General features: G+C 43.3%; 1 protein-coding gene across 1 annotated transcript; it reads left to right on the forward strand.

Moving 5' to 3' along the window:
- The first annotated feature begins 40 nt into the window (after nucleotides 1–40).
- LOC119389667 (uncharacterized) lies at nucleotides 41–17,366 on the forward strand. Its single transcript, XM_037657025.2, has 7 exons — nucleotides 41–356; nucleotides 1,426–1,553; nucleotides 2,084–2,225; nucleotides 2,889–3,010; nucleotides 8,228–8,338; nucleotides 12,557–12,751; nucleotides 15,218–17,366. The coding sequence occupies exons 1-7, from the start codon at nucleotides 248–250 to the stop codon at nucleotides 15,332–15,334; spliced, it is 924 nt and encodes a 307-aa protein (XP_037512953.1). The 5' UTR covers nucleotides 41–247; the 3' UTR covers nucleotides 15,335–17,366.
- The last annotated feature ends 2,938 nt before the right edge of the window (nucleotides 17,367–20,304 follow it).

Genomic DNA, 20,304 nt, shown 5'->3' on the forward strand with positions numbered 1-20,304 from the left:
GTTTAGTGAGAGAGCAACGGTAATTTATAGTTTGCTGCGGGGGTCGGAGAACTAACCGTACACAGAACACCTGTATCTCTGGCGAACATTTGTGAATTTCTTGTTTGCTTATTGAGTTACGGTGCCACTCTTAGATCACCAGCACAGATAGTTGATCACAGGAAACATAAGCTAACGTGACTTGCCCGCCATTGCTATTCAGTCTTTAGTGTCGTGCTGGGCGGGGCATCTCTGACCGACAGTCAAGATGAATCTTGAGCAGGCGCAAGACGAATTTGAGAAGCTCCTCGAGCGAATCGACCCTGCAAAATCAGCAGAGTTCATACTTTGGATCCAGAGGAGGTATCTGACGGCAAGTGAGTCGTCAAAATCAAGTGTAGTGGTGGTAGTGACAACTGCGTATATGTCTGAAGTCGCGAAAATGGAGCTGATGGGGGTTTTGGCAGGATTACTAATTACAAATAAGCACGCCACGCTTATCGCGTCGTAACTGTTCGACGTCCTACGCTAAATTCATCCTAGAAAGTAGTTTGTGTTCGCCTCTTTTACTGAACATTTGCCTTATGTAACAAGTGTGCCAAGTATCCTGTTGGTGGGCCAAAGAGGCGTGTACTACTACATACGGGAGTCGCACGGTGCATTTACGATCGCGATCGGGCCCATTTGGAATCGATGAAGAATGCACTGCGTGTTAATGTTGCTTTGCGATTCTCCTGAGCACGAGGTCGGTGTTTCGATTCCCGAACTCTGTGGCCGCATTTCGCTGCAGGGGCCATACGCAGAGAAAACGATCGTGCACCTAAGTTTTGGTGCATTTAAAAGCGCCAGGTTGTCAAAATTAACCTGGAGCCAGCTAACCTAGCGTCGCAGATTCTAAGCTTTCTATAAAGCATTGGTCACGTAGATAATTGTTCACACTTCATGGAGGAATCCGCGAAAGGTTTCGTAAGTAAACGTTGCGTTTGCTGCGGGCGCAAAACTTGGCAAGCCGCTACAGCTTTCTCCAAGTTGGCTGTATCACGCTCGTATAAGTCCTAACGTAGCCTTCCGATGGGCTTGTAGAGCAGAGTAGAGTAGAGTAGATCCTAGAAACTCTGGCACACACCCACGCTGGGGGATTGGCAAAGAACCGGATAGTTTTTAAAATATAATTCTTAAAGGAAAGCTTAATTTTTTTTCTATTTAGGATTCTTAAAGCAAAACTTAAATTTTTTCTATTTAAGCTTGTTGTTGCTGTTGTTGTTGTCGTTGTTGTTGTTGTTGTTGTTGTTGTTGTTGTTGTTGTTGTTGTTGTTGTTGTCCACTGGGCATGGCCCATACCCAATGCAGGGCATTGGCCGAGTAGTGCTACAGTTGGTAGTCACCGTAGATGTCTGCGGTTTCGCTTGTTTGACAGGAACCGATTTTTGCTCGTTCAATTTACAGACTGCGCAGGTCACCACGTGGCCGAAGCCCACCACAAGATGCGACAGATCTCCGAGTACCTCAGGAGCATTGTCCCAGGAAATGCAGTTCTTCCTTCTGAAAACATCATTGTACCAAAGAAAGGAGAGGTAAAGCAATATATATATATATGAAGCTTTTTTTTTGTAATGTGCATTATGCATGTAGCTTGACCTTTTAAATACAGTAGCATTAATTGTACTTAACTTTGTCCCTCCTGTTACGAGAATGCTTCAAAGACTATGAAATTTGGAAGGTTTATAGATTAAGTCAGAGTGATGTTGCATCATTCTTGCCGCTAGGGCATATAGCGCAAAGCAGCAAAAGAAAAGAATTTTTTTCGAGGGACTGATTAAGTGAATCCAGCAGACAAACAATTAGGCCAAGAAAAGCATAGGGGACATAAAATATTGTCTTTAACAGAAGTGTGTTAATTATGACGTAAATTGAATTAAAGTGAACGAAAAAACACCCTTTCTGTCAGTGGGATCCGCGTAACACGAAGGCTGTGGGTTCGGATCCCACCGACCGAAAGGGTGTTTTTTTGGCAGTGCTAAAGTACAGTTTGAGGTTACCACACAGAAAAACGAACTTTCTTGGTGACCGTACTGGGTGACACTACGTATCTTGTATCTTCTAGAATGCAGACTGTGATCCGGCAACGACTGTCCATGTTGACGCATTCCTTTATGACGATGAAGCCATTGACGAATTGGTCGAGGAAGGAAAACTGAGCCGGAGCTACTGCAAAGCTTGTGGTTCTCACGACACGGCCCCCCTGAGTAAGTGACAGAAATGAGTGATGAAGCGATGCGTGGTCATGTATATTATGTGTTTTTCCTGTCTTTTCCTCATTGATTCTGCAATGTCAGGAGTTAAAAGTACTGTTAATCCTAATACAGAAGCCCATAGGCATGCGCAGGGTTCTTCATTAGGGGGGTGGGAGCAAGTTTTACTGCAGCCCCCCCCCCCCATAAAGAATGAACTAAAGAAAACGAACTCTGCATTGGATGCCGAGATGAAAATGAAGTGATGACGTGCTTCTTACAAAGGCTTTCCATTGGTCCTCAGCTTTTCAGTCTAAAAGTGGGAGGTAAACAGTTCTTTGAATGCAACATCAGGGGTCCTTGGTCGTCATTATCATCAAAAAACACACATAGCCATAACCCTGTGCATTAGAAAATGACATGAAAGGTCTGACTGAGAAAAGATGTGAGGCAGAATTGGTGCCCCCCTTTGCCCACGCTCCCCCCTCATCCGTGCGCCCTTCTGTGTACAATTGGTCATGTATATTGAGTGTTCTTGCTTTTTTTTTCCCCCCTCATTGACTCTGCAAAGTCTGGAGTTTTTGAAGTGAACTGCTAAGCATAATACAGAAGACAGTGTAAGAGTGCAAGTTGTAGTGTGAACTAGAACAATCTTTCGCCCTTTTTCGTTTTTTGCAGCGTTCATTTCACACTCTGCGTCGGCTCGCAGAGCAGAGTTCATTTTCAGGGAGATGTTGCCTTATCTGAAAGACAAATCCGTACTTGACGTGGGCTCCAGACTGGGTGTCATGCTCTATGCTGTGAGTTTCATGTGGAACTTCTGACTGCACAATTTCATTTTGCATAATTTTATTTTTTTTATTTTTTCTCTATTTGCTTTAACATTCACTGTTCTTGGTGACAGCCTAATGTCATGTGCCATAACATCATAATACAGCCCGAGTTCTCTCCTCTCACAGGTGAAACATTGTGTGTTGCGTAGGGAGTCTACACTTTGTACTAGGCCTTGTTGTAAACGTTCACCATACAAAAAATTTCAGATTTTTTAAGTGTGAAGTTTGCATGAGAACCTGGAGAAAAAGTATTCTTTCTGCTATCCTAAAGCTGCACAGAATTCTTCCTTTTCATATTTAAAAAAAAAAAAATCAGAATGCTTGGGATGCCTTTCTTTGGTTAAGAAAGTAAAAAGAGCGAAATTCTTATTAAAAAAACAGTTCTTCACTTTCTGTGACAACCTGAAGCAGACATCTGAGAAAAGTGTCACAATGCCGCCTCGTGAAATTCGTAGCGGCCATTCCACTTCTCTGCTGCCTTCATGCTACAATCCTTACAGATCTTTATGACTAAGCACACAGGGTGTCTACCGACCGGGAAAACCGGGAAAACCGGGAATTCTCAGGGATTTTGGGTAGTCTGGAAATTCTCAGGGAAAACTCAGGGAAATTGTGCTCCCATCAGGGGAAATCCGCAGTAACTTTATTGAAAGGCAACGAAAGTCGCTGTAGCGCTGGTTCGATATTTTGTGAACGCATTTTTCAAATCGAACGGCTGCTGCGGCTGCGGGCAGTCTTGGGCAGTAACTAGTTACTAGTAACGCGTTACCGGTAACTAGTTACTTTTTTCAGTAACTTGTAACTGTAACTAGTTACTTTTAAGTTAGAGGAACTTGTAACTGTAACACTGTTACTTTTTTCGCAGTAACTGTAATGGAAAATACCGTTGCAGTTACTTACGTCTTTATGAAAAATTATCCAACAGCAACACTTTTTCGAACTTTCTTCTTTACCATATATCCACTGCACCCCTCAACTTTCCAGAATAGGGCTCCCCTCGCAGTTTAGGAGAGGAGGTGACTAAGCGTATTATCTTCCCTGCAGAAGACCAAGGTTGGAGGTCTGTCATTAACGCAACATGTAAATCAATCGTGGTTCAACTGAACAGCCTGCTAAGTTCGCGTCCGTTTTTTTTTTCAGCATATATATCCTTTTCGTCACTTGAGCATCTAGCTATGTTCTTGGTGTACAGGTGAAGGAGCATTAGGATGCCATGTTTATAGTCTCCCTCGTCTCAGGCTCCGAGCTAATCATGTTTGACAGGTGGCTAGAAAACAGCAGAACGCGAAACGGCTAAGGCCAGAAATTCCGTGAACTAGCGAAGCGATATTTTAAAACTTCTTTGTAACTGGTTGTAAAATGTTTACTCCGACTTAATGCAACAATTATCAACAAAATGACAGACGTTTCACCCCCAATGCAGGTGGCATCCTAAAAAAGAAAAAAAAAATGAGCCGAGGTCAACCAGTCCACTAGTCACACATGACCTTGTAAATGTCCAGTGGCGGGCCGCGGCTGTTTTTGCAAGCCGCGGCGAATGAACCACGATTCCAGGAGTTGCTTTTCCCCCACCTTCATTCACAAACCGGCGTCGTCGCATTGTTTAGGTCAAAGCTATGACCTGTCATCCAGCAGTGCTCAACAAGCTCGGTCTTAGAACACGTTGCATGGGTTGCTTTAGCGACATTCCGCTTGAGTTCTTTAGGCCTCGTTGATCATTTCCTGCCCGTTTCGCCGATCCCTGCATCGCACTTTTAGATACCGCCATGATCATCCGCAGGTGTGCAGTCTTAGGATTTCGTGAACACACGTTGTCATGTTCCAAGGTATAATAACGGGACTTAAAGGGTGCCTGGGGAAACGGCAACTTCGCGCTCCGCTTGTGGCCATTACGCGGCGCGCACGACTGTAATATTTGGCAGAGCAGTTCATAGCCGTGTCAGCTCTCCGCAGGATGTGTTTTTTCAATCAGCCCAACGCCGCTGCTCTTCGCATACGCTTCTGGGTATAGTTAATAAACGTCTTAGGATATACTGCCGTCGTTCCAGTACATCAACCACGTTTTCCACTTCAAGTAAGAGGCGTTCAAAGTGATTGCTGGTGTTGGGCCCCCTTTTATGTTTCCTTCGTCTAGGGTTTTACGACGTGCAACCCTTATTAAATAAATGCTATAATTTGATTAGTGATCTATGATTTTATACAGTAACGGAAAAGTAACGACGTTACTTTTGCACAGTAACTGTAACTGTAACAAGTTACTTTCGGAAACACTGTAACTGTAACTGTAACAGAGTTACTTTTTTGGCTTAGGTAACTGTAACTGTAACACTGTTACTTTTTACTGGTAACGTGCCCATGACTGGCTGCGGGGAAGTGGCGCACCTTGATGCTGTCATCGCCTTCGGAGCGGTGAAGTGGGAGAGATTCCGGCTAATGCGTGGCATGCGGGAACCATGAACCACGACACATCGTATCGCGCAATGTTGTCAGGGTGTTCTGTGATTGCGCGGTGTAGTTCTGTATTCTTTCTCGCGTGTGCTGTGCGTTAGCGCCCGATATGGTGTTTTTGTTATCGCCGCGTGTCAAGTAACAAGCATGATTAGCTGTAGAAGCGGTAGCAGTAGCGAGCTTGAGTTATCTTGCAAGCGATCGCGATCGTTCAGGAAGCGGATGTCTTCGACAAGGCTGGTATCTGGCAAGCCATCCCGATCGGCAAGAAAAAATACGACGCTTGTTGGCTGTTATCGGAGAGCTCACTCGCTCTGATCCCGAGCTTCAAAGATGCTATATTTAGGACTCCGTGAAGAATAGAATAAATTTCCAGGCGAGAGCTAGCGTAACTAACGGGCCCATTCACAGCAAGTGAAAGCTTTTTTCTTTCTTTTTTTCCCGATGAGGGCACTGCTGAAACAAGTTTCGGGCAGTCGGCCGATATTTTTGGGGGCTGCAGCTCGCAATTACCAGCCACACCACGTGGATGTTTGCTACAAAGCCGAATTACAAAACTTTTCAGAGCCAAGGCATAGCGGCGACCAAAATTCGCGACACCAGCACGGGTCCCATTTGCTCGATTCGGCGCGCGATGTCGGAAAACAGTAACGTTTCCACCATAATCGGATGTGCCGTAATTCAGGCTGTTGCCGTGCTTTCATGCGATCTTAGCCCGCAGCTATATTACTTTTTTGCCTTCGCCATGATCTTCCTTATCACTTCCAAATCGCGATTACATCACCCTGCGCGTCGTATGCTCCATGCGCGAGTGAAAGCGCGCGAGCGCTGCCGGCGAACGGGGCTTAAGCAGAGATGAAACGAGCCGACCGTCTCGTTCGCGCGATGGGCACATGGAGATAGGAGCCGGCGGGTTGGGGAAATGAAGGGGGGGGGGGGGGGCGGGGCTGCGTGAGTTCGACAGAAAGTGCGTACTTTGTACCAGCGGGCGTGATCGCGCGCGCCGCGGTATCTTTAGTGGGGATCAGCAGACGGCTCATACCTTTGTAGGTGTTGTGCTCTAATTGCAAAACTTCCGTTGAAGCCATAGCAGTGGCGGATCCAAAGGGGGGGGGGGGGGGCGATCGCCCCCCCCCCCACCTTAAGCCAGCCCCCGCCCCCTCCCCCTTCAGTGCCTGTCGTCCACCTCCTTTGTCAGGCTGCCTGTTGAGTTTGCCCCCTTTTTCAGGTTGCTTTGCCTGCCACTGCCCAAAAGGGGTAAAGAGAATCTTGTCCCTGCTCTCTACCTCTCTCATCGCTCTACCTTTTCCTGCTTCCCTATGCACATTTAGAACGAAGGCTTCTTAGGCACCGCCATAATCCCCTCTGGGCAGTTGTAAATATGCGTGACCCACCAAAATGCACTGCTGAACGGGAGCTTCAGCCTTTGTACCCTCCCCCCCCATTAGGTACCTGAATCCGCCCCTGAGCCATAGATAGGGCACTTCTCTTAGTGCAGCGACTGCGTTTCCTGAAGGAGCGAGCTGCTAGCCTATATTCGTATAAAATTCCTCTTTGTTGCTATCAGATTTACTATTTTGCTCTCGCGGTGAAACTGCAACATTTTTTTCTAACGTGGGATGGTTTTCGATGTTTTGCGTTCGTGGAGAGCAAATGGTTCGGCTGGGAAACATGGTAGCAAAGCAGAACAAGCGCGATTCCACAATGCATTAAACCCGCATTTGTTTCGTATTTACATGTGACACTCTGGCAAGGCGTCTAACTGTGATTGCTGCACCTCAGGCTCAACAAAATTGATATTTTTTTTCGCACAAAAAAATAAAAAAAAGTTTTTCATGTTGCCATAATAGTCAAGCATTCTTGTGGCATTTTCAGTTTAAGATTAATCCTTCAGTAACTATGCCTTGCATGAAAGGTCGAATTTCAGTTTAACGAAGTTTCGCTATAACGAAGTGAGTTGCCGCTTTTACCAACTTCGCTATATTGAGGTTTAACTGTTCTATGTACTATTCAAATGGGATTAAGTCGTTTTTATTTTCTAACGTGCGTATTAGAGAGTGACATCACCGAGCGATATGGTCTCTACCCATCTTGACATAAGACAAAGTTCTGCTTCACTCAGGGAATTTTAGCAAAAACACTCAGGGAAAACCTGGAAAACTCAGGGAATTTAGAAAAGTCAACTCGGTAGACACCCTGAGCGCAGGAAATTCCAGATCGATGACATTTTTTTTATTGGTGAAAAAATTTTTGAAAGCGTCTAGACACACAACTGCTAGCTGCATTAATGCTATTGCTACAGCTGCAAAAGCAAATGCAGATGGTAAAAAAAAACGTGTGGTACCGTGCTTCGGTTTTCCTTCACTTCTTTTTTATTTTTTTTCTAGGGGGGGGGGGGTATATCGTCTTGCTTTATTAGAATTTTGCTCTGTGCTACCATGTTTTGATGATGATGCCAAATCTACATCTACAAACCAACTTTGGTTTCAAATCAAAATATCTTATACCTCTTTCAAAACCTTGATACTTGCTAAATGTCATTATTTTCTCTGCAAGAAGCATCTGGTAGGTTCTCTACAACTTTGAAACTACTATGTACTTTTGAAAGGAGAGTCCCAACTAACTACTAGTTTTTCTTTGGAGCAAGTGGCGCTCATGTGCACATTTGCAAATGCAAGTCCAGGTGCACTTGCAACTTGTGCACATCCACATACTGATGTTGTTCTGTGCTTCCAGGCCCATGCATTTACCCCAGCTAATCCTATTATTGGCGTCGAGATGAATCCCGACCTGTGCCAAATTCAAGAAACTGCCATCAAGCATTTCCACATGGAAGACAGGATCAAGGTGAACATGAGTTGAACAGAGTTCTTGTGATTGTTTTACTGGCCTTTTCTGAAAGACAAAACTTCTGACAGCCATTACCTGCAAACGCAAACACACATCTAACACAAGTAGGTTAGATGCCTCTGATCTATTGTACTGTTTGAATACGTTCAATCGCACAATTAATGTCTTTTGTTTAGGCTTGTGCGAATATTCGAGCACATCGAATATTCGAACGGATATTACAGTATTTGAATTCGCTTCGATTCGAATTAAAGTTCTTGGAAATTTCAAAGTATTCGAAATGAACGAATAGGTGTATATGAAGTCTACATGTAATCCCCCCTGTAAAGGTGGTTTCACTGCAGTGGAGGGCTGCTCTACCGGGAAGACACCTTTTCAGGAAAAATCTGCACTGCCGCGAAGCCCCCACTTCAAGGTTAAATGAACATATTACCGTCACATTGATTCATAATTTTTTTTAAGTTTAAAAGCTTGTTATACCATTTTACATGCTCTAAGTATAGTAAATTTTAAAATATAACATATTTCACAGGTTATCACTTGCATTCTACCAAAAGTCAAATCCTGCTACTATTCAAAGTTGCAAAAAGAATGACATTTGTGCATGCCTTGTTTCAATTTTTAAAAAGTATTGTGCAGGTTAGTTGGGTCATGACAAATATGCTTATTTTCCTTTATAGTATGTGATATATGGGTGATTCCACGTAAGATCGAACAAACGATGGCTGGTCGACCTCTCAAATTTATTTCAAAATTTTATATATTATTGCCTGATGAGTGGAAAGAAGAGATCCGCAATTTGCTTTGCCGCCAAAAATTTTTTCGAAGCACAGGAAATCAATAATGACGAAGAGGTGGAGTGGAGCGCTCATCCGCTCTGCTGTTTTGGCCAACTTTCGTTATGAATTTCTCAAAATATATTAAAGTTAGGTAGCTGAAATTTATTTACCTAAATATATGCGTGTTTTTGCTTCTGCTCAGGTATTTTTAGTTTTTATGTGTAGTGTAGATGTTTTTATAAAAAACCTCAAAAATGGTCCAATTGGCAAAATTTTCTTTACTTTGAAGGTCTTTATCTCAAAAACGCCTCGTAGCAGAGCTACAAAAATTCCGCATTACGTTCTTCGCATGCTTATCTACCAAACTGCCGAATCTTGTATTTATATAACTTTTCAGTAAAGAGATATGACCGGGCTAATTTCAAGAAAACACCGAACAATGGAAACTTCTGACGACAATTAAAAAAAAACCCAATTTTTTAAATTTCTTAAACTTTGTCCACGTATTCTCCTCCACATCAGCTTTCACAATCATTAAAAACATGTTGCATAATGTCGTTGCACTAATAGTTACGGCCCCTCCAATGAGACCCTTAGGCAAGGATGGGCAATTCTGACTTCTTGCCCAGCAAGTGTATAAAATGCAGGCAGGATTGAATTTCTTTTTATTAAAAGGCCAGCAGGTTCCTAAAAAGGTGTCGCCGGCGCTGAAGACGTCAATTTTGAAAATATTTGGTCACTGCAGCGGCCACGAGCGCGGGGCTACCGATCAGGCGCGCGCGCACCCGAGATGCTCGTTGTAAGAGACGGCGCAGTGAGAGCTCGTTTTCACGTCCTCAGACCAATTGAGTTCGAAACAGCAACGCCTCTCGGGTAACTTGAACGCACGTGCACCGGTAGTCGCAGTGATCTGGTTAATTGCGTCGGTTTCTTTTTCAAGGGGCATAAGAATGTCATCGTTAAATTGTGCGTTCCGTGAAGATCTTTCATTGCAGTGGTAGCAAAAGCACGCGTAGCACAAGTAGTCCGTCTCACTGACAGTCACTGATCTTTCGGGCGTTAAACGTTCCTTCAAAGCATTTATGTCTAGGTCGGTAACTCTCCGAAATTTTGGCTTCTTTGCAATAATTAAAGGAGTACTGACACGATTTTGAGACATCGCAAAAGGGACATTTTTTGCTTCGTTGGTATGCAGTGTCCACGCTGTCCACACACTGGAGTCGGAGAACACGTATAAAATATTTTAATTTGACTTTGAAGTTTTCGTCGCTGACATTTGCAAGCCAGCCACACTGCAAGGACATTACCCGACGAGTCAAGACAGTTCCTCCGAGTTCGCGAGTTCTGCGTCCTGCATGCAGCCTAAATCGTAGAAATCACTGTCAGGGTCACTGGACGACAATTCACTCATCGTTGTCTATTCCACCACAAGCAGATGACGGATTTCCCGCTAGTACGTCGCGAGTTTCTGTATCTCCGTGACGTCACACTGCTATGAAACGACACTGAGAAGCCACCCCCTCGATATCGAAACCGAAAGTGTCTTTTTAAGGTGGCGCTAATTAAAATATATAGGATGCATTCCCAGGCACCACAATAGTCGTTTTAGGTTTCTCGACACCAGTATTTTTATTTAGAGCAACAATCCGAATTTTTTTAAAATTCGTGTCAGTACTCCTTTAAGCTTCTTGTGCTTCGAAAGGTAGTCTCCACAATAGACTCATTCAGAGCTATACTTTCTCGTCATGAGACGCACAGGAGGAGTAGAGTAAGAGCAAAGCACAAGAATTATCCGCGCTGAATGAAGTGTGAACAGCGCACCGAACGCGCGGCCAGTTCAGGCCGCCTGCTGCCGACATCTAATATAGGCAAGCGCATCCGGTTACCGATAGTTTTGCTTTTCTTTCCTTTGACAATCCATATTTTGCTTTGCCACTGGAGCGCCATGTTCATGCTTTCCACTGATCGCAACTGGCGCAGCGCAGTTTCTGTGGCAGCAGCGTGCGTGAAGCGAGCGCTCATAGCTCCCTTATAGAGTTTTCATCTTGCTTCCATCTCCGCCGTGTTATCAGCGCCTAGCTGAGATGCGAACAGAGGGCGGATAGAATAGCGAAGCTCCAGTGCACGTGCGTTCAAGTCACCCGAGAGGTGTTGCTGTTTCGAACTCAATCGGTCTGAGGACGCGAGAACGAGATCTCAATGCGCCGTTTCTTACAACGAGCATCTCGGGTGCGCGCGGGCCTGGTCGGTAGCTCCGCGCTCGTGGCCGCTGCAGTGACCAAATAATTTCAAAATTAACGTCTTCAGTGCCGGCGACGCCTTTTTTCGGTACTGTTGGCCTTTTAATAAAAAGAATTCAATCCTGCCTGCATTTTATACACTTGTTGGGCAAGAAGTCAGAATTGCCCATCCTTGCCTAAGGGTCTCATTGGAGGGGCTGTAACTATTAGTGCAACGACATTACGCAACATGTTTTTAATGATTGTGAAAGCTGATGTGGAGGAGAATGAGTGGACAAAGTTTAAGAAATTTAAAAAATTGGGTTTTTTTTTAATTGTCGTCAGAAGTTTCCACTGTTCGGTGTTTTCTTGAAATTAGCCCGGTCATATCTCTTTACTGAAAAGTTATATAAATACAAGATTTGGCAGTTTGGTAGATAAGCATGCGAAGAACGTAATGCGGAATTTTTGTAGCTCTGCTACGAGGCGTTTTTGAGATAAAGACCTTCAAAGTAAAGAAAATTTTGCCAATTGGACCATTTTTGATGTTTTTTATAAAAACATCTACACTACACATAAAAACTAAAAATACCTGAGCAGAAGCAAAAACACGCATATATTTAGGTAAATAAATTTCACCTACCTAACTTTAATATATTTTGTGAAATTCATAACGAAAGTTGGCCAAAACAGCAGAGCGGATGAGCGCTCCACTCCACCTCTTCGTCATTATTGATTTCCTGTTCTTCGAAAAAATTTTTGGCGGCAAAACAAATTGCGGATCTCTTCTTTCCACTCATCAGGCAATAATATATAAAATTTTGAAATAAATTTGAGAGGTCGACCAGCCATCTTTTGTTCGATCTTACGTGGAATCACCCATATACTATTCGAATTCGATTTGAAATTATTCAACCAAATCACTATTCGCTTCGAATTCGCTTCAAACCTAAAATTTACTATTCGCACAAGCCTACTTTTGTTCATTTTACTTGTCCTCTTTCCTGATTATTTGTACCCTTCATTTTAAAATAGCACCACTGGTTTCACTTACCATTTCCTTGACTTCATTGTCTTTTTGCTTGATGTGATGGTAACAATTGAGCCACTTAATCCTCGATTCTTCTCACTAAATAATCTTAAGAATCTTGTGTTTTTTTTAATGATTTGGGCAAAAATTAAACACATGGATTCTAATGTCCATTTCTCCCATGCAGGTCATTAATGCGAACGTGCTCACCATACCAGACCTTGTTGCCAGCTCTGATGTCGTGATCCTCAACAACGTGTTTGAGTTCTTCACACCTGAGCAGGAACAAGTGGCCCTGTGGCAGTTTCTCAGGCGCACCATCAAGAAGGGAGCCGTCCTCGTCACCGTTCCCAGCCTCGAGGACTCACTCAAGAATCTCCAGGTTTGTGTGTACTGGCCATCGTAGTGCGCATTTTGCTCGAGGAAGTGGTGGCTTCTCGCAGACAGCACGTGCCCTAACACGAAATTTAGAACCAACTTGCTGTGTTTGCAGCAGCATTGCTGTACTGATCCTATCAATGGTAATTGCTGCACTGTGATCGGTATACTGTAGTTTAGTGCGGCTGCTTTTCTATCAATATTTAATTTCTTAGCAGCTGGTGGCCCCTGCCTCAAGAACTGTGCATACAGTCCTCTGCAAAAGCTCACAAGGCGCAGTTTCCACGATGGATGTGAATTTCTGCTCTTTTGAGGCTTTTACAAACTAGCATGTACCCCAATCTCTTAATCCTCAATAAAATCCACCCAACGCAATACCTGGACACATGTCAGTGATGTTGGGAGCGGCCATCTCTCACCCACATAATGTGGACGTGTAGACTCGGGCCATCAGAACTTAACTCGTCCTTACTAGGGAGAAACCCATTTGAGAGGCAGTGGGAGGTCTGGCTTGCAAGCAAGGATCAGGAGAGCCAAGTTGCTCTGCTCGATCAGACCCAGCGGGCCGAACAGGCCAGTGGGTCCCTGGCCTAGGGGACCCACCCACCTTTGCCCTAATACCCTACAGTAAAATAAAGTTTCTACTACTACTAAATTAATGCATTACTGTGTAGACTGCAAACACCATAGCATATTGAAACTTTTAATTTGAGGCTACTGCATGTTACGGCTTTAAAAATTCAGCTTTTCTGTAAATGTCTTGTCCCGTAAATTTTTGTGATTGTTCAATATAGCCCACTGTAAAAGGGGAACTCACAATTAGTACACTTTGCCATCAGTGATCTTTGACATATTTCATAAAGGTCAGGAGACATATGAAAACTTGTCCAATTGATTATATCAGCTGTTTCTCTCTGACAAAGGTTAAAAAAAATGTTTCAGTTACATTTGCCCCAATAGCTCTTAAGTGTTACCTTCAACAGTGAACTATACTGCACAGCTTTCCAATGCACGTTCATCTTTAAGCTGGGTGTGTTGCTGTCTATGCCCACCGTGGTGGCTCACCAGCTAAGCTGTTGCATTGCTAAGCACAAGGACATGTGTTTGATTCCCGGTCACGGGTGTTGCATTACAATAGGAGCGAAATGCCGAACACCTGTGCATGTTAGGTGCACATTAAAGAATCCCTGGTGGTCAAAGTTAATCCATTGTCTCCAGGGCCTATTTCATAATCATACCGTGGTTTTTACACATAAAACTTCCAAATTAAAATTTTTTTTGTTACCATCTAGTGTACAAATGTATAGGAGCAGTATCCTCTCCCATGTACTATGTGCACTAGAGCTGTGCGAATAGCAAAATTTTGGGTGCGAAGCGAATTCGAATATTGAAGTGCGAGTGCGAATCGAATCGAATATTTTTCGAATATCTCTCGAATATTTCTAGAATATTTTTCGAATACTTCGAAGCGAAACTGCAGAAAAAAAAGTTGGAGAGGATTCCTAAGCATATTCTTATGAGATAGCGACATGAAAGTGGTTCTTTTCGCTAGATTAATGAAGTGCTGGCGGGGTGTTGTTTCATAGTTGTCTCATCAAGAATGAGGCAATGTAGAGGCCGAATTGTATTTATGTACATGATTTGGTGCAACCAAAGTGTTGCCGACAACACTTTACACGTGATAGGCAAAGATGCCATTTCCTCAGCCTCTCCTCCTCTTTCAACTTCTGTGGAGGCACAACTGATATGGCGGACAAGGATGTGCTCCCTTCAAGTCCGGAGTTCCAAATCTGCCTCATAGACGTCGATATATAAGAACATCTGAAATTTTGAATGCTAAAAAGCTTCGGCTTCCGATTTTTCGGATTTCCTGCCCAAATTTCAGGTCCAAAACAGCATTAATTGAGTCCCCACCCCTGCCACATCTTTCATCTCCGTGTTGGAACCAGCGTTTTCTTGAATTAATACATTTCTGACCGTAGCAGAGCTTGAAAGGCAGCTTTGCCGCTATACTGGGGTGTGATGAGGTGAAGCATATTGAAAATCTAGGGACCACTTCCAATTGGATGTTGACTGTGTCTTGGCTAAGTTCGACCGTAACGGAGCTTGAAAGGCAGCTTTGCCGCAATATGAGAGTGTAATGAGGTGAACCATATTGAAAATCTGAAGGGGTCACTTTCAATCGGACGTTGACTGTACTTGTTTTTGAGAAGTTCGAATAGTTCGAATAGGAAAATTCCAGTGCGAATCGAATCGAATAGCAAACACTATTCGAAAAATATTCGAAATTTCGAATATTCGCACACCCCTAATGTGCACCACTATGTCGAAGTTTTGCTAGATTTAAAACACGATGTTAAGTTGTCAATCTTTTCCTTGCATAGATGGTGACATAGTACCAGGTTGCTTCATACATTGGCTTGCCGAAATCTGATCGTAATGCCATGCTTTGCCATCTCTCTCTTTGCAGACTGGAATAGTCATATCGGAGTGGGTCAAACAGCGTTACGTCACTGACCCCCTGGCCTACAGCTTCGTCATGGATCACGAAGAGCTGACTGAACTGTGCAGCTACGACATTCTGTGATGCGCTTGTGTCCTGCTGGCTGAATTTATTCAGTCGCGTTATGCAATGTTTTTTATTTTTATCTATCAGTTATATGCGTCGGGCAGAAAAGCGCGGAATTGCTTAAGTCTGCTTAGAGCTTTTATACACAGTCTCAATAAAATTAGAAGTGTGAAAAAAAATAGATATATATTATATATATTATATATATATAGCAGTGCAACTGGTCCTTTCGCTGTTTCATGCACTCACCTTCCACTTTTTTGTGACTGTTCTTATTTCCAATGAAACTTCATCAGCAATTTTAAAAATGCACTGAGTGACACCTGTTGTTTCATCCAGTAGTGATAGCCTGCTTAACTTTATAATGTTTATGTACTTTCTTTTTTTTTTCGCAACACTTTATTTCAGCCCGGTGTTCTCAAATAGGCGTTGGCTCAAAGCTGTTACGCGAATTTCGCCCAATGCTGAAAAGGGGAGGTTTTAGTGGAAAGAACTTAAAATTTGAATGCTATGTTAGTGGTTGCTTGAAAACTGCACCTTGTCACAGATTTGAGTGGAGGCCGGGATAATGTAACAATACTGCATTAAAGCCATTCCTCGGTGCACTTCACCAGGGTTATCAATGAGACCATCTGATGAATGGATGATGGAGTATCAGGATGATATATTAATCAGCGTTGCATAAAACAGGGGAAGGGATCTCTACATTATACAAATCCTGGTTGCATACTCCGTGTTCAAGAATTGCCGAGGAGCGTCATTGAAGCACAGGACTGCTCAGGTTCAGGTGCAGTATTGTGCAGAGGAATCAGCTGAAATGTCAGGACAAATCCGTCCCTCTAGATGCATAATGAAGAGCATTTTAGCTAGAGCAGACATTGTTGAACTTGTGCCAGTGAACTTGTCACTTATGTTGTCCACACTGTGCAGGAGGTGACCAACGAGATTAGCAATGATAGAAACTTGCGATTTTCTTTTAAAGCTTCGCAAACGATGCCTATGGAGACTTTTTCGCTACAACGCTTGAAATTTGGCCGAGAAACTGCCTCATCTTCTACGGGTGACTTCGAAACATTGACATCTAGAAACTTAGAAAGCCACGGCACTTCCACACGAACGGGTCGTCCATATACATCTCCTGTTGACCTTATTTTCTTTGTTTTTATGGTATGCACTTTTTATAAAACGAACCAATTTACTACTACACTGGTGCTTTCATTCCGTGCACACTCCAGTGAAATTGTGGTATTCACAATTGCTGCGAATACTGCACAGCAAATTGTGCACAGGGCAGCCTCCAAGCCAGCCCTCTCTGTATTGTAATTTTTTTTCCGTACCTTACGAGTTATATTCTTTTCATATGCCGAATGTAGTCAAATGGCTGTTACTTGAAAGCAAGTTAATATGCTAACTTTACATTAAGAATGTCTTTACAAACAGAGCATTTGCTGTGATCTGGACTGGCAAAAGAGACTTTGAAGATTAACCTGGCTTTGATTTTGTTCAGGTACTATCTAGATAATAATGTACGACAGTAATACACTGTTATCTAATCTAGATGTATGTGTTGTGTTGCATACAGAATATATCCAATTAACCTTTCTAGCAAATATAGATTGCTATAAATTGCATGCAGCACAGATGGTGCCTGCTTCGATTTTATGATGCGCTGCCATGATTTGCCTTTTTCTAGTGCCTTTTATCTTAATGCGCCATTGCAATGTAAAGTAATGCAGCTATTCCAAGTTGAAGCATGTGATAATATGTTGTCTATAGATAGTACAGTCAGCAAGTGCTAGTAAAGTATATGTGCTAGTTTGCTTGTCATCCAAATGTGTTGTTACCTTGATACAACTTATCCTCGCATCAATGCCGCACATGTAAACAAGTGAACTGTCTGTATCGAGAGACGTTAATAAACTGGATCTGTTAGAGAGGTTCTCAGCACGTTTCTTTTTATAGTCAAAAAGAAAAAGTTTCTATCTTTCTATGTTGTCAGTAGTTCACCTATCATCATGAATTAAAACAGTGTCAACTTTCTAGAACCCAATGTGTTTGATTTCCTGTGCCACATTATAGGCTTGGAACGCACCTGGTATTTAAAACACTGAAACGAAGTAGAAAGTTAACTGTTGAAGGCAGAGGCACAGCTGTCCCATTGTTAACTGTTCATTGAGGGAAGCCACACAAATTAAGTCATTCATTGCTGCGATCAAAATTTGCAAGTTTACTCGTGCAAGGTTCATTGCAACTGTAAACATATATAGAACAAAATTATGTCGGTAAGTGGGGCTGCTAAGGTTTGCAAACTGACGCCTTGAATGTTACAAAGGTGTGGTCTCCCAATCACACTCCCGGCACAATATGTAGGGACCAAGACGTTAATTATGTATTACATTTTATTGGCAGATGAAATCAGGTTGAATGGCTGGAAAAGGCTTGTGATCTTGTGATTAACCTGGACTTGAGGATAAGCCAGTTCTGATGAAAATTTAGTGTTGAGAACACAGTAACTGAAAACACAGTTGCCATGCATAACACTTGGTAACCATGACGTTTTCACAACTTAACCCTTTGCGGTCCCGTGTTGGACCCGACAACGCAACACGGCCGTAGCAGTTCGTAGTCGAGCACTGCTGGACAAGTTATTTCACGGTTGATTCACTCGCACGTTTTCTCACTACATTATGCGCCATCTGTAAAAAATTAAGTAAACTTCGTTTACTTGAGCTCCAAGTGTTTTAGTTTTGGACCATAACAGACGGAAGATGGAAAAATGTTGCGGATCACAAAGGGTTAACATACTTTGATTAAATATTAAAACTGGTCGCAACATGTGATACTACTTCAGGTCATCCACATTATTGCCATGTAATGACCAGAGACCGGATTTTAGGCAAATGCCTATTTTGTTCCTTGCGTTCCTGTCGTGCCACTTTGATATATGAGCATGAATTAGAGGTCAAGAAGGGCTTTTATAGTGTTTTAATAGTGCCTATAAATGCATATTTTCAAAATTAACACTTATATGAACACTGCTTAGCCTCAAGTTTCGCTTTCAAGTGCAGTTTGAGACTGTTATTCATGTTACCGGGCAACATTGACTGTTCAGAACTGCTTGGGATTCATGGAGGAAGGAATTTGGGATTCAACCTAGTCCTCTAGTTCAGCCAACTTCCAGAAAACAACCGCTAGCAGCACTGAAGTGGGACACGCCGGCGAGCATTCGCCGCTGAACTGACAAGGCGCAAGCGGTTGGCGAATGCGAGACCGAAATTTTTTTCGGAAAGGGGGGGGGGAGGCTTAACCATACTTTATGTATGTTTGTGCATGCATATGTGTGAGTGTATATACACACATGCAAAACTGAAGAGTTTCGGGGGGGGGGGGGTTATTGAACCCCGCGAAGCCCCCCTTCCTTCCCTGGCTATGCCAATGGTTCACTGCCAGGGGAGAAATTGGCTATACGCGATTCGACCCGGACGATAGGAGGAATCGCTCCCTTCTTGTCTTTTAGTCATCTGGCTATCTGCTCCCACTCTGCCCTTCTCAGTCATGCTGAAAAGACACTCCGGAGTGTGTTGATTCGACAGTGGGCACTTGACTCACCGTGCAGAACACGGAAGAGACCATGATCTGCGAACCGTGCGGGACAAAGCACTGTACGACTGTGTTCAACCGTTGGCGCCTTTATGCCATTTTAAGCAATCACATTTGTTTTTCTGTCGCAGATAAAGGTCGCGCACGTCTTCGTTTAAAATTATTTACATTTATGTGAAAATTTATTGTGCCTATATTAACTATTTTGGAAGCCTAAAACATTTTGCCTGCCTATTTCTGGCGCCTAAAACGATCTTTTTTAATGCCTAAAAATCCGGCCTCTAGTAATGACACACGGACAGAGCTTACTTTGCTGAGGAGGGGCGTAGGCAGAAATTTTTTTCCGGAGAGTTCAATAATACTTGATGTATATAACGCTCCCACTGGCTACGCCAGTGTTGCTGACATCATGTAACACTAAGGCCAAGTGGAAGAGGCATCATGTGTGGGGGAAGGTGGGGTGACTTGTCTGCCTGCCCCCCAACCCTCCTCCTTTCCACATGAAAACCTGCTAGACATCTCCAGTTACTGATGTGAACATGTTAACATGATAGCGTTAAAGAGCTCGTTAAACAGAAATTCCGGTGTCGGCGTCGTTGGTTGGCAGCGAAAAATCTCCGTTGTCTGTGAGCGAGAATTCGAGATAGATGCACATAAATTAATAATAAAAAAACTTTGGTTCGAGTGGAAATCGAACCCAGGCTCTTTGCGTGGCAAGCACGTGTTCTATCACAGAGCCACGCCACTGCTTGCACTTCTGAAAAAAACCCTGTACGAATGTCATGTAATGCCAGGAGTCTCCCTAATGCACGTAATGTTGCGTGGCAGAAGCGCAGAAAGGCGCCAGGTTTAAACACATGTGAATTGTGTAAAGATTGAAGGTTTTAAAGACCCACCTATCACAAAGTGCTCGGACATATTTAATCATTATCAGCAGCAAAAGCATAAACAAAGTGAGCAGCTGCGTAGGTTCGCGTGTTGCCTTGGGCACTTTGCAACTGTACTTGCAGTAGGCATTCTAAGATAGCTTGAAACGGGCAGTTTACATGCGCACAGACGTTCCTTTCCTTGCGGCATGGTTGAGGTGTCCACCGATAAGCGAAGCAAGGCTACCGATTGAGAAAGCAATCCGAATGGGGCCCAATTACGCTATCGTGCTCTACTCTTGAGGCAAAGCCCAAGCATCCTCCAACTTTTTCTAGACTGCAATGAACCTTGCCTCAACTTTCAAATTTTTATCACAAAAATGGTTTACCTTTTGTGCCTGCCTCAATACATGGGACAGCTACTATGACTCCCATAAACTCCCCACTATCCGCTTCCCTGGGAAATTGGTGGGAAACCTACGCCTCTGAAGGTATCTATGATATGTACCACTGTAACAAAAC

This window comes from Rhipicephalus sanguineus, chromosome 4 (assembly GCF_013339695.2).
Source record: "Rhipicephalus sanguineus isolate Rsan-2018 chromosome 4, BIME_Rsan_1.4, whole genome shotgun sequence".
NCBI classification, from domain to species: Eukaryota; Metazoa; Arthropoda; class Arachnida; order Ixodida; family Ixodidae; genus Rhipicephalus; species Rhipicephalus sanguineus.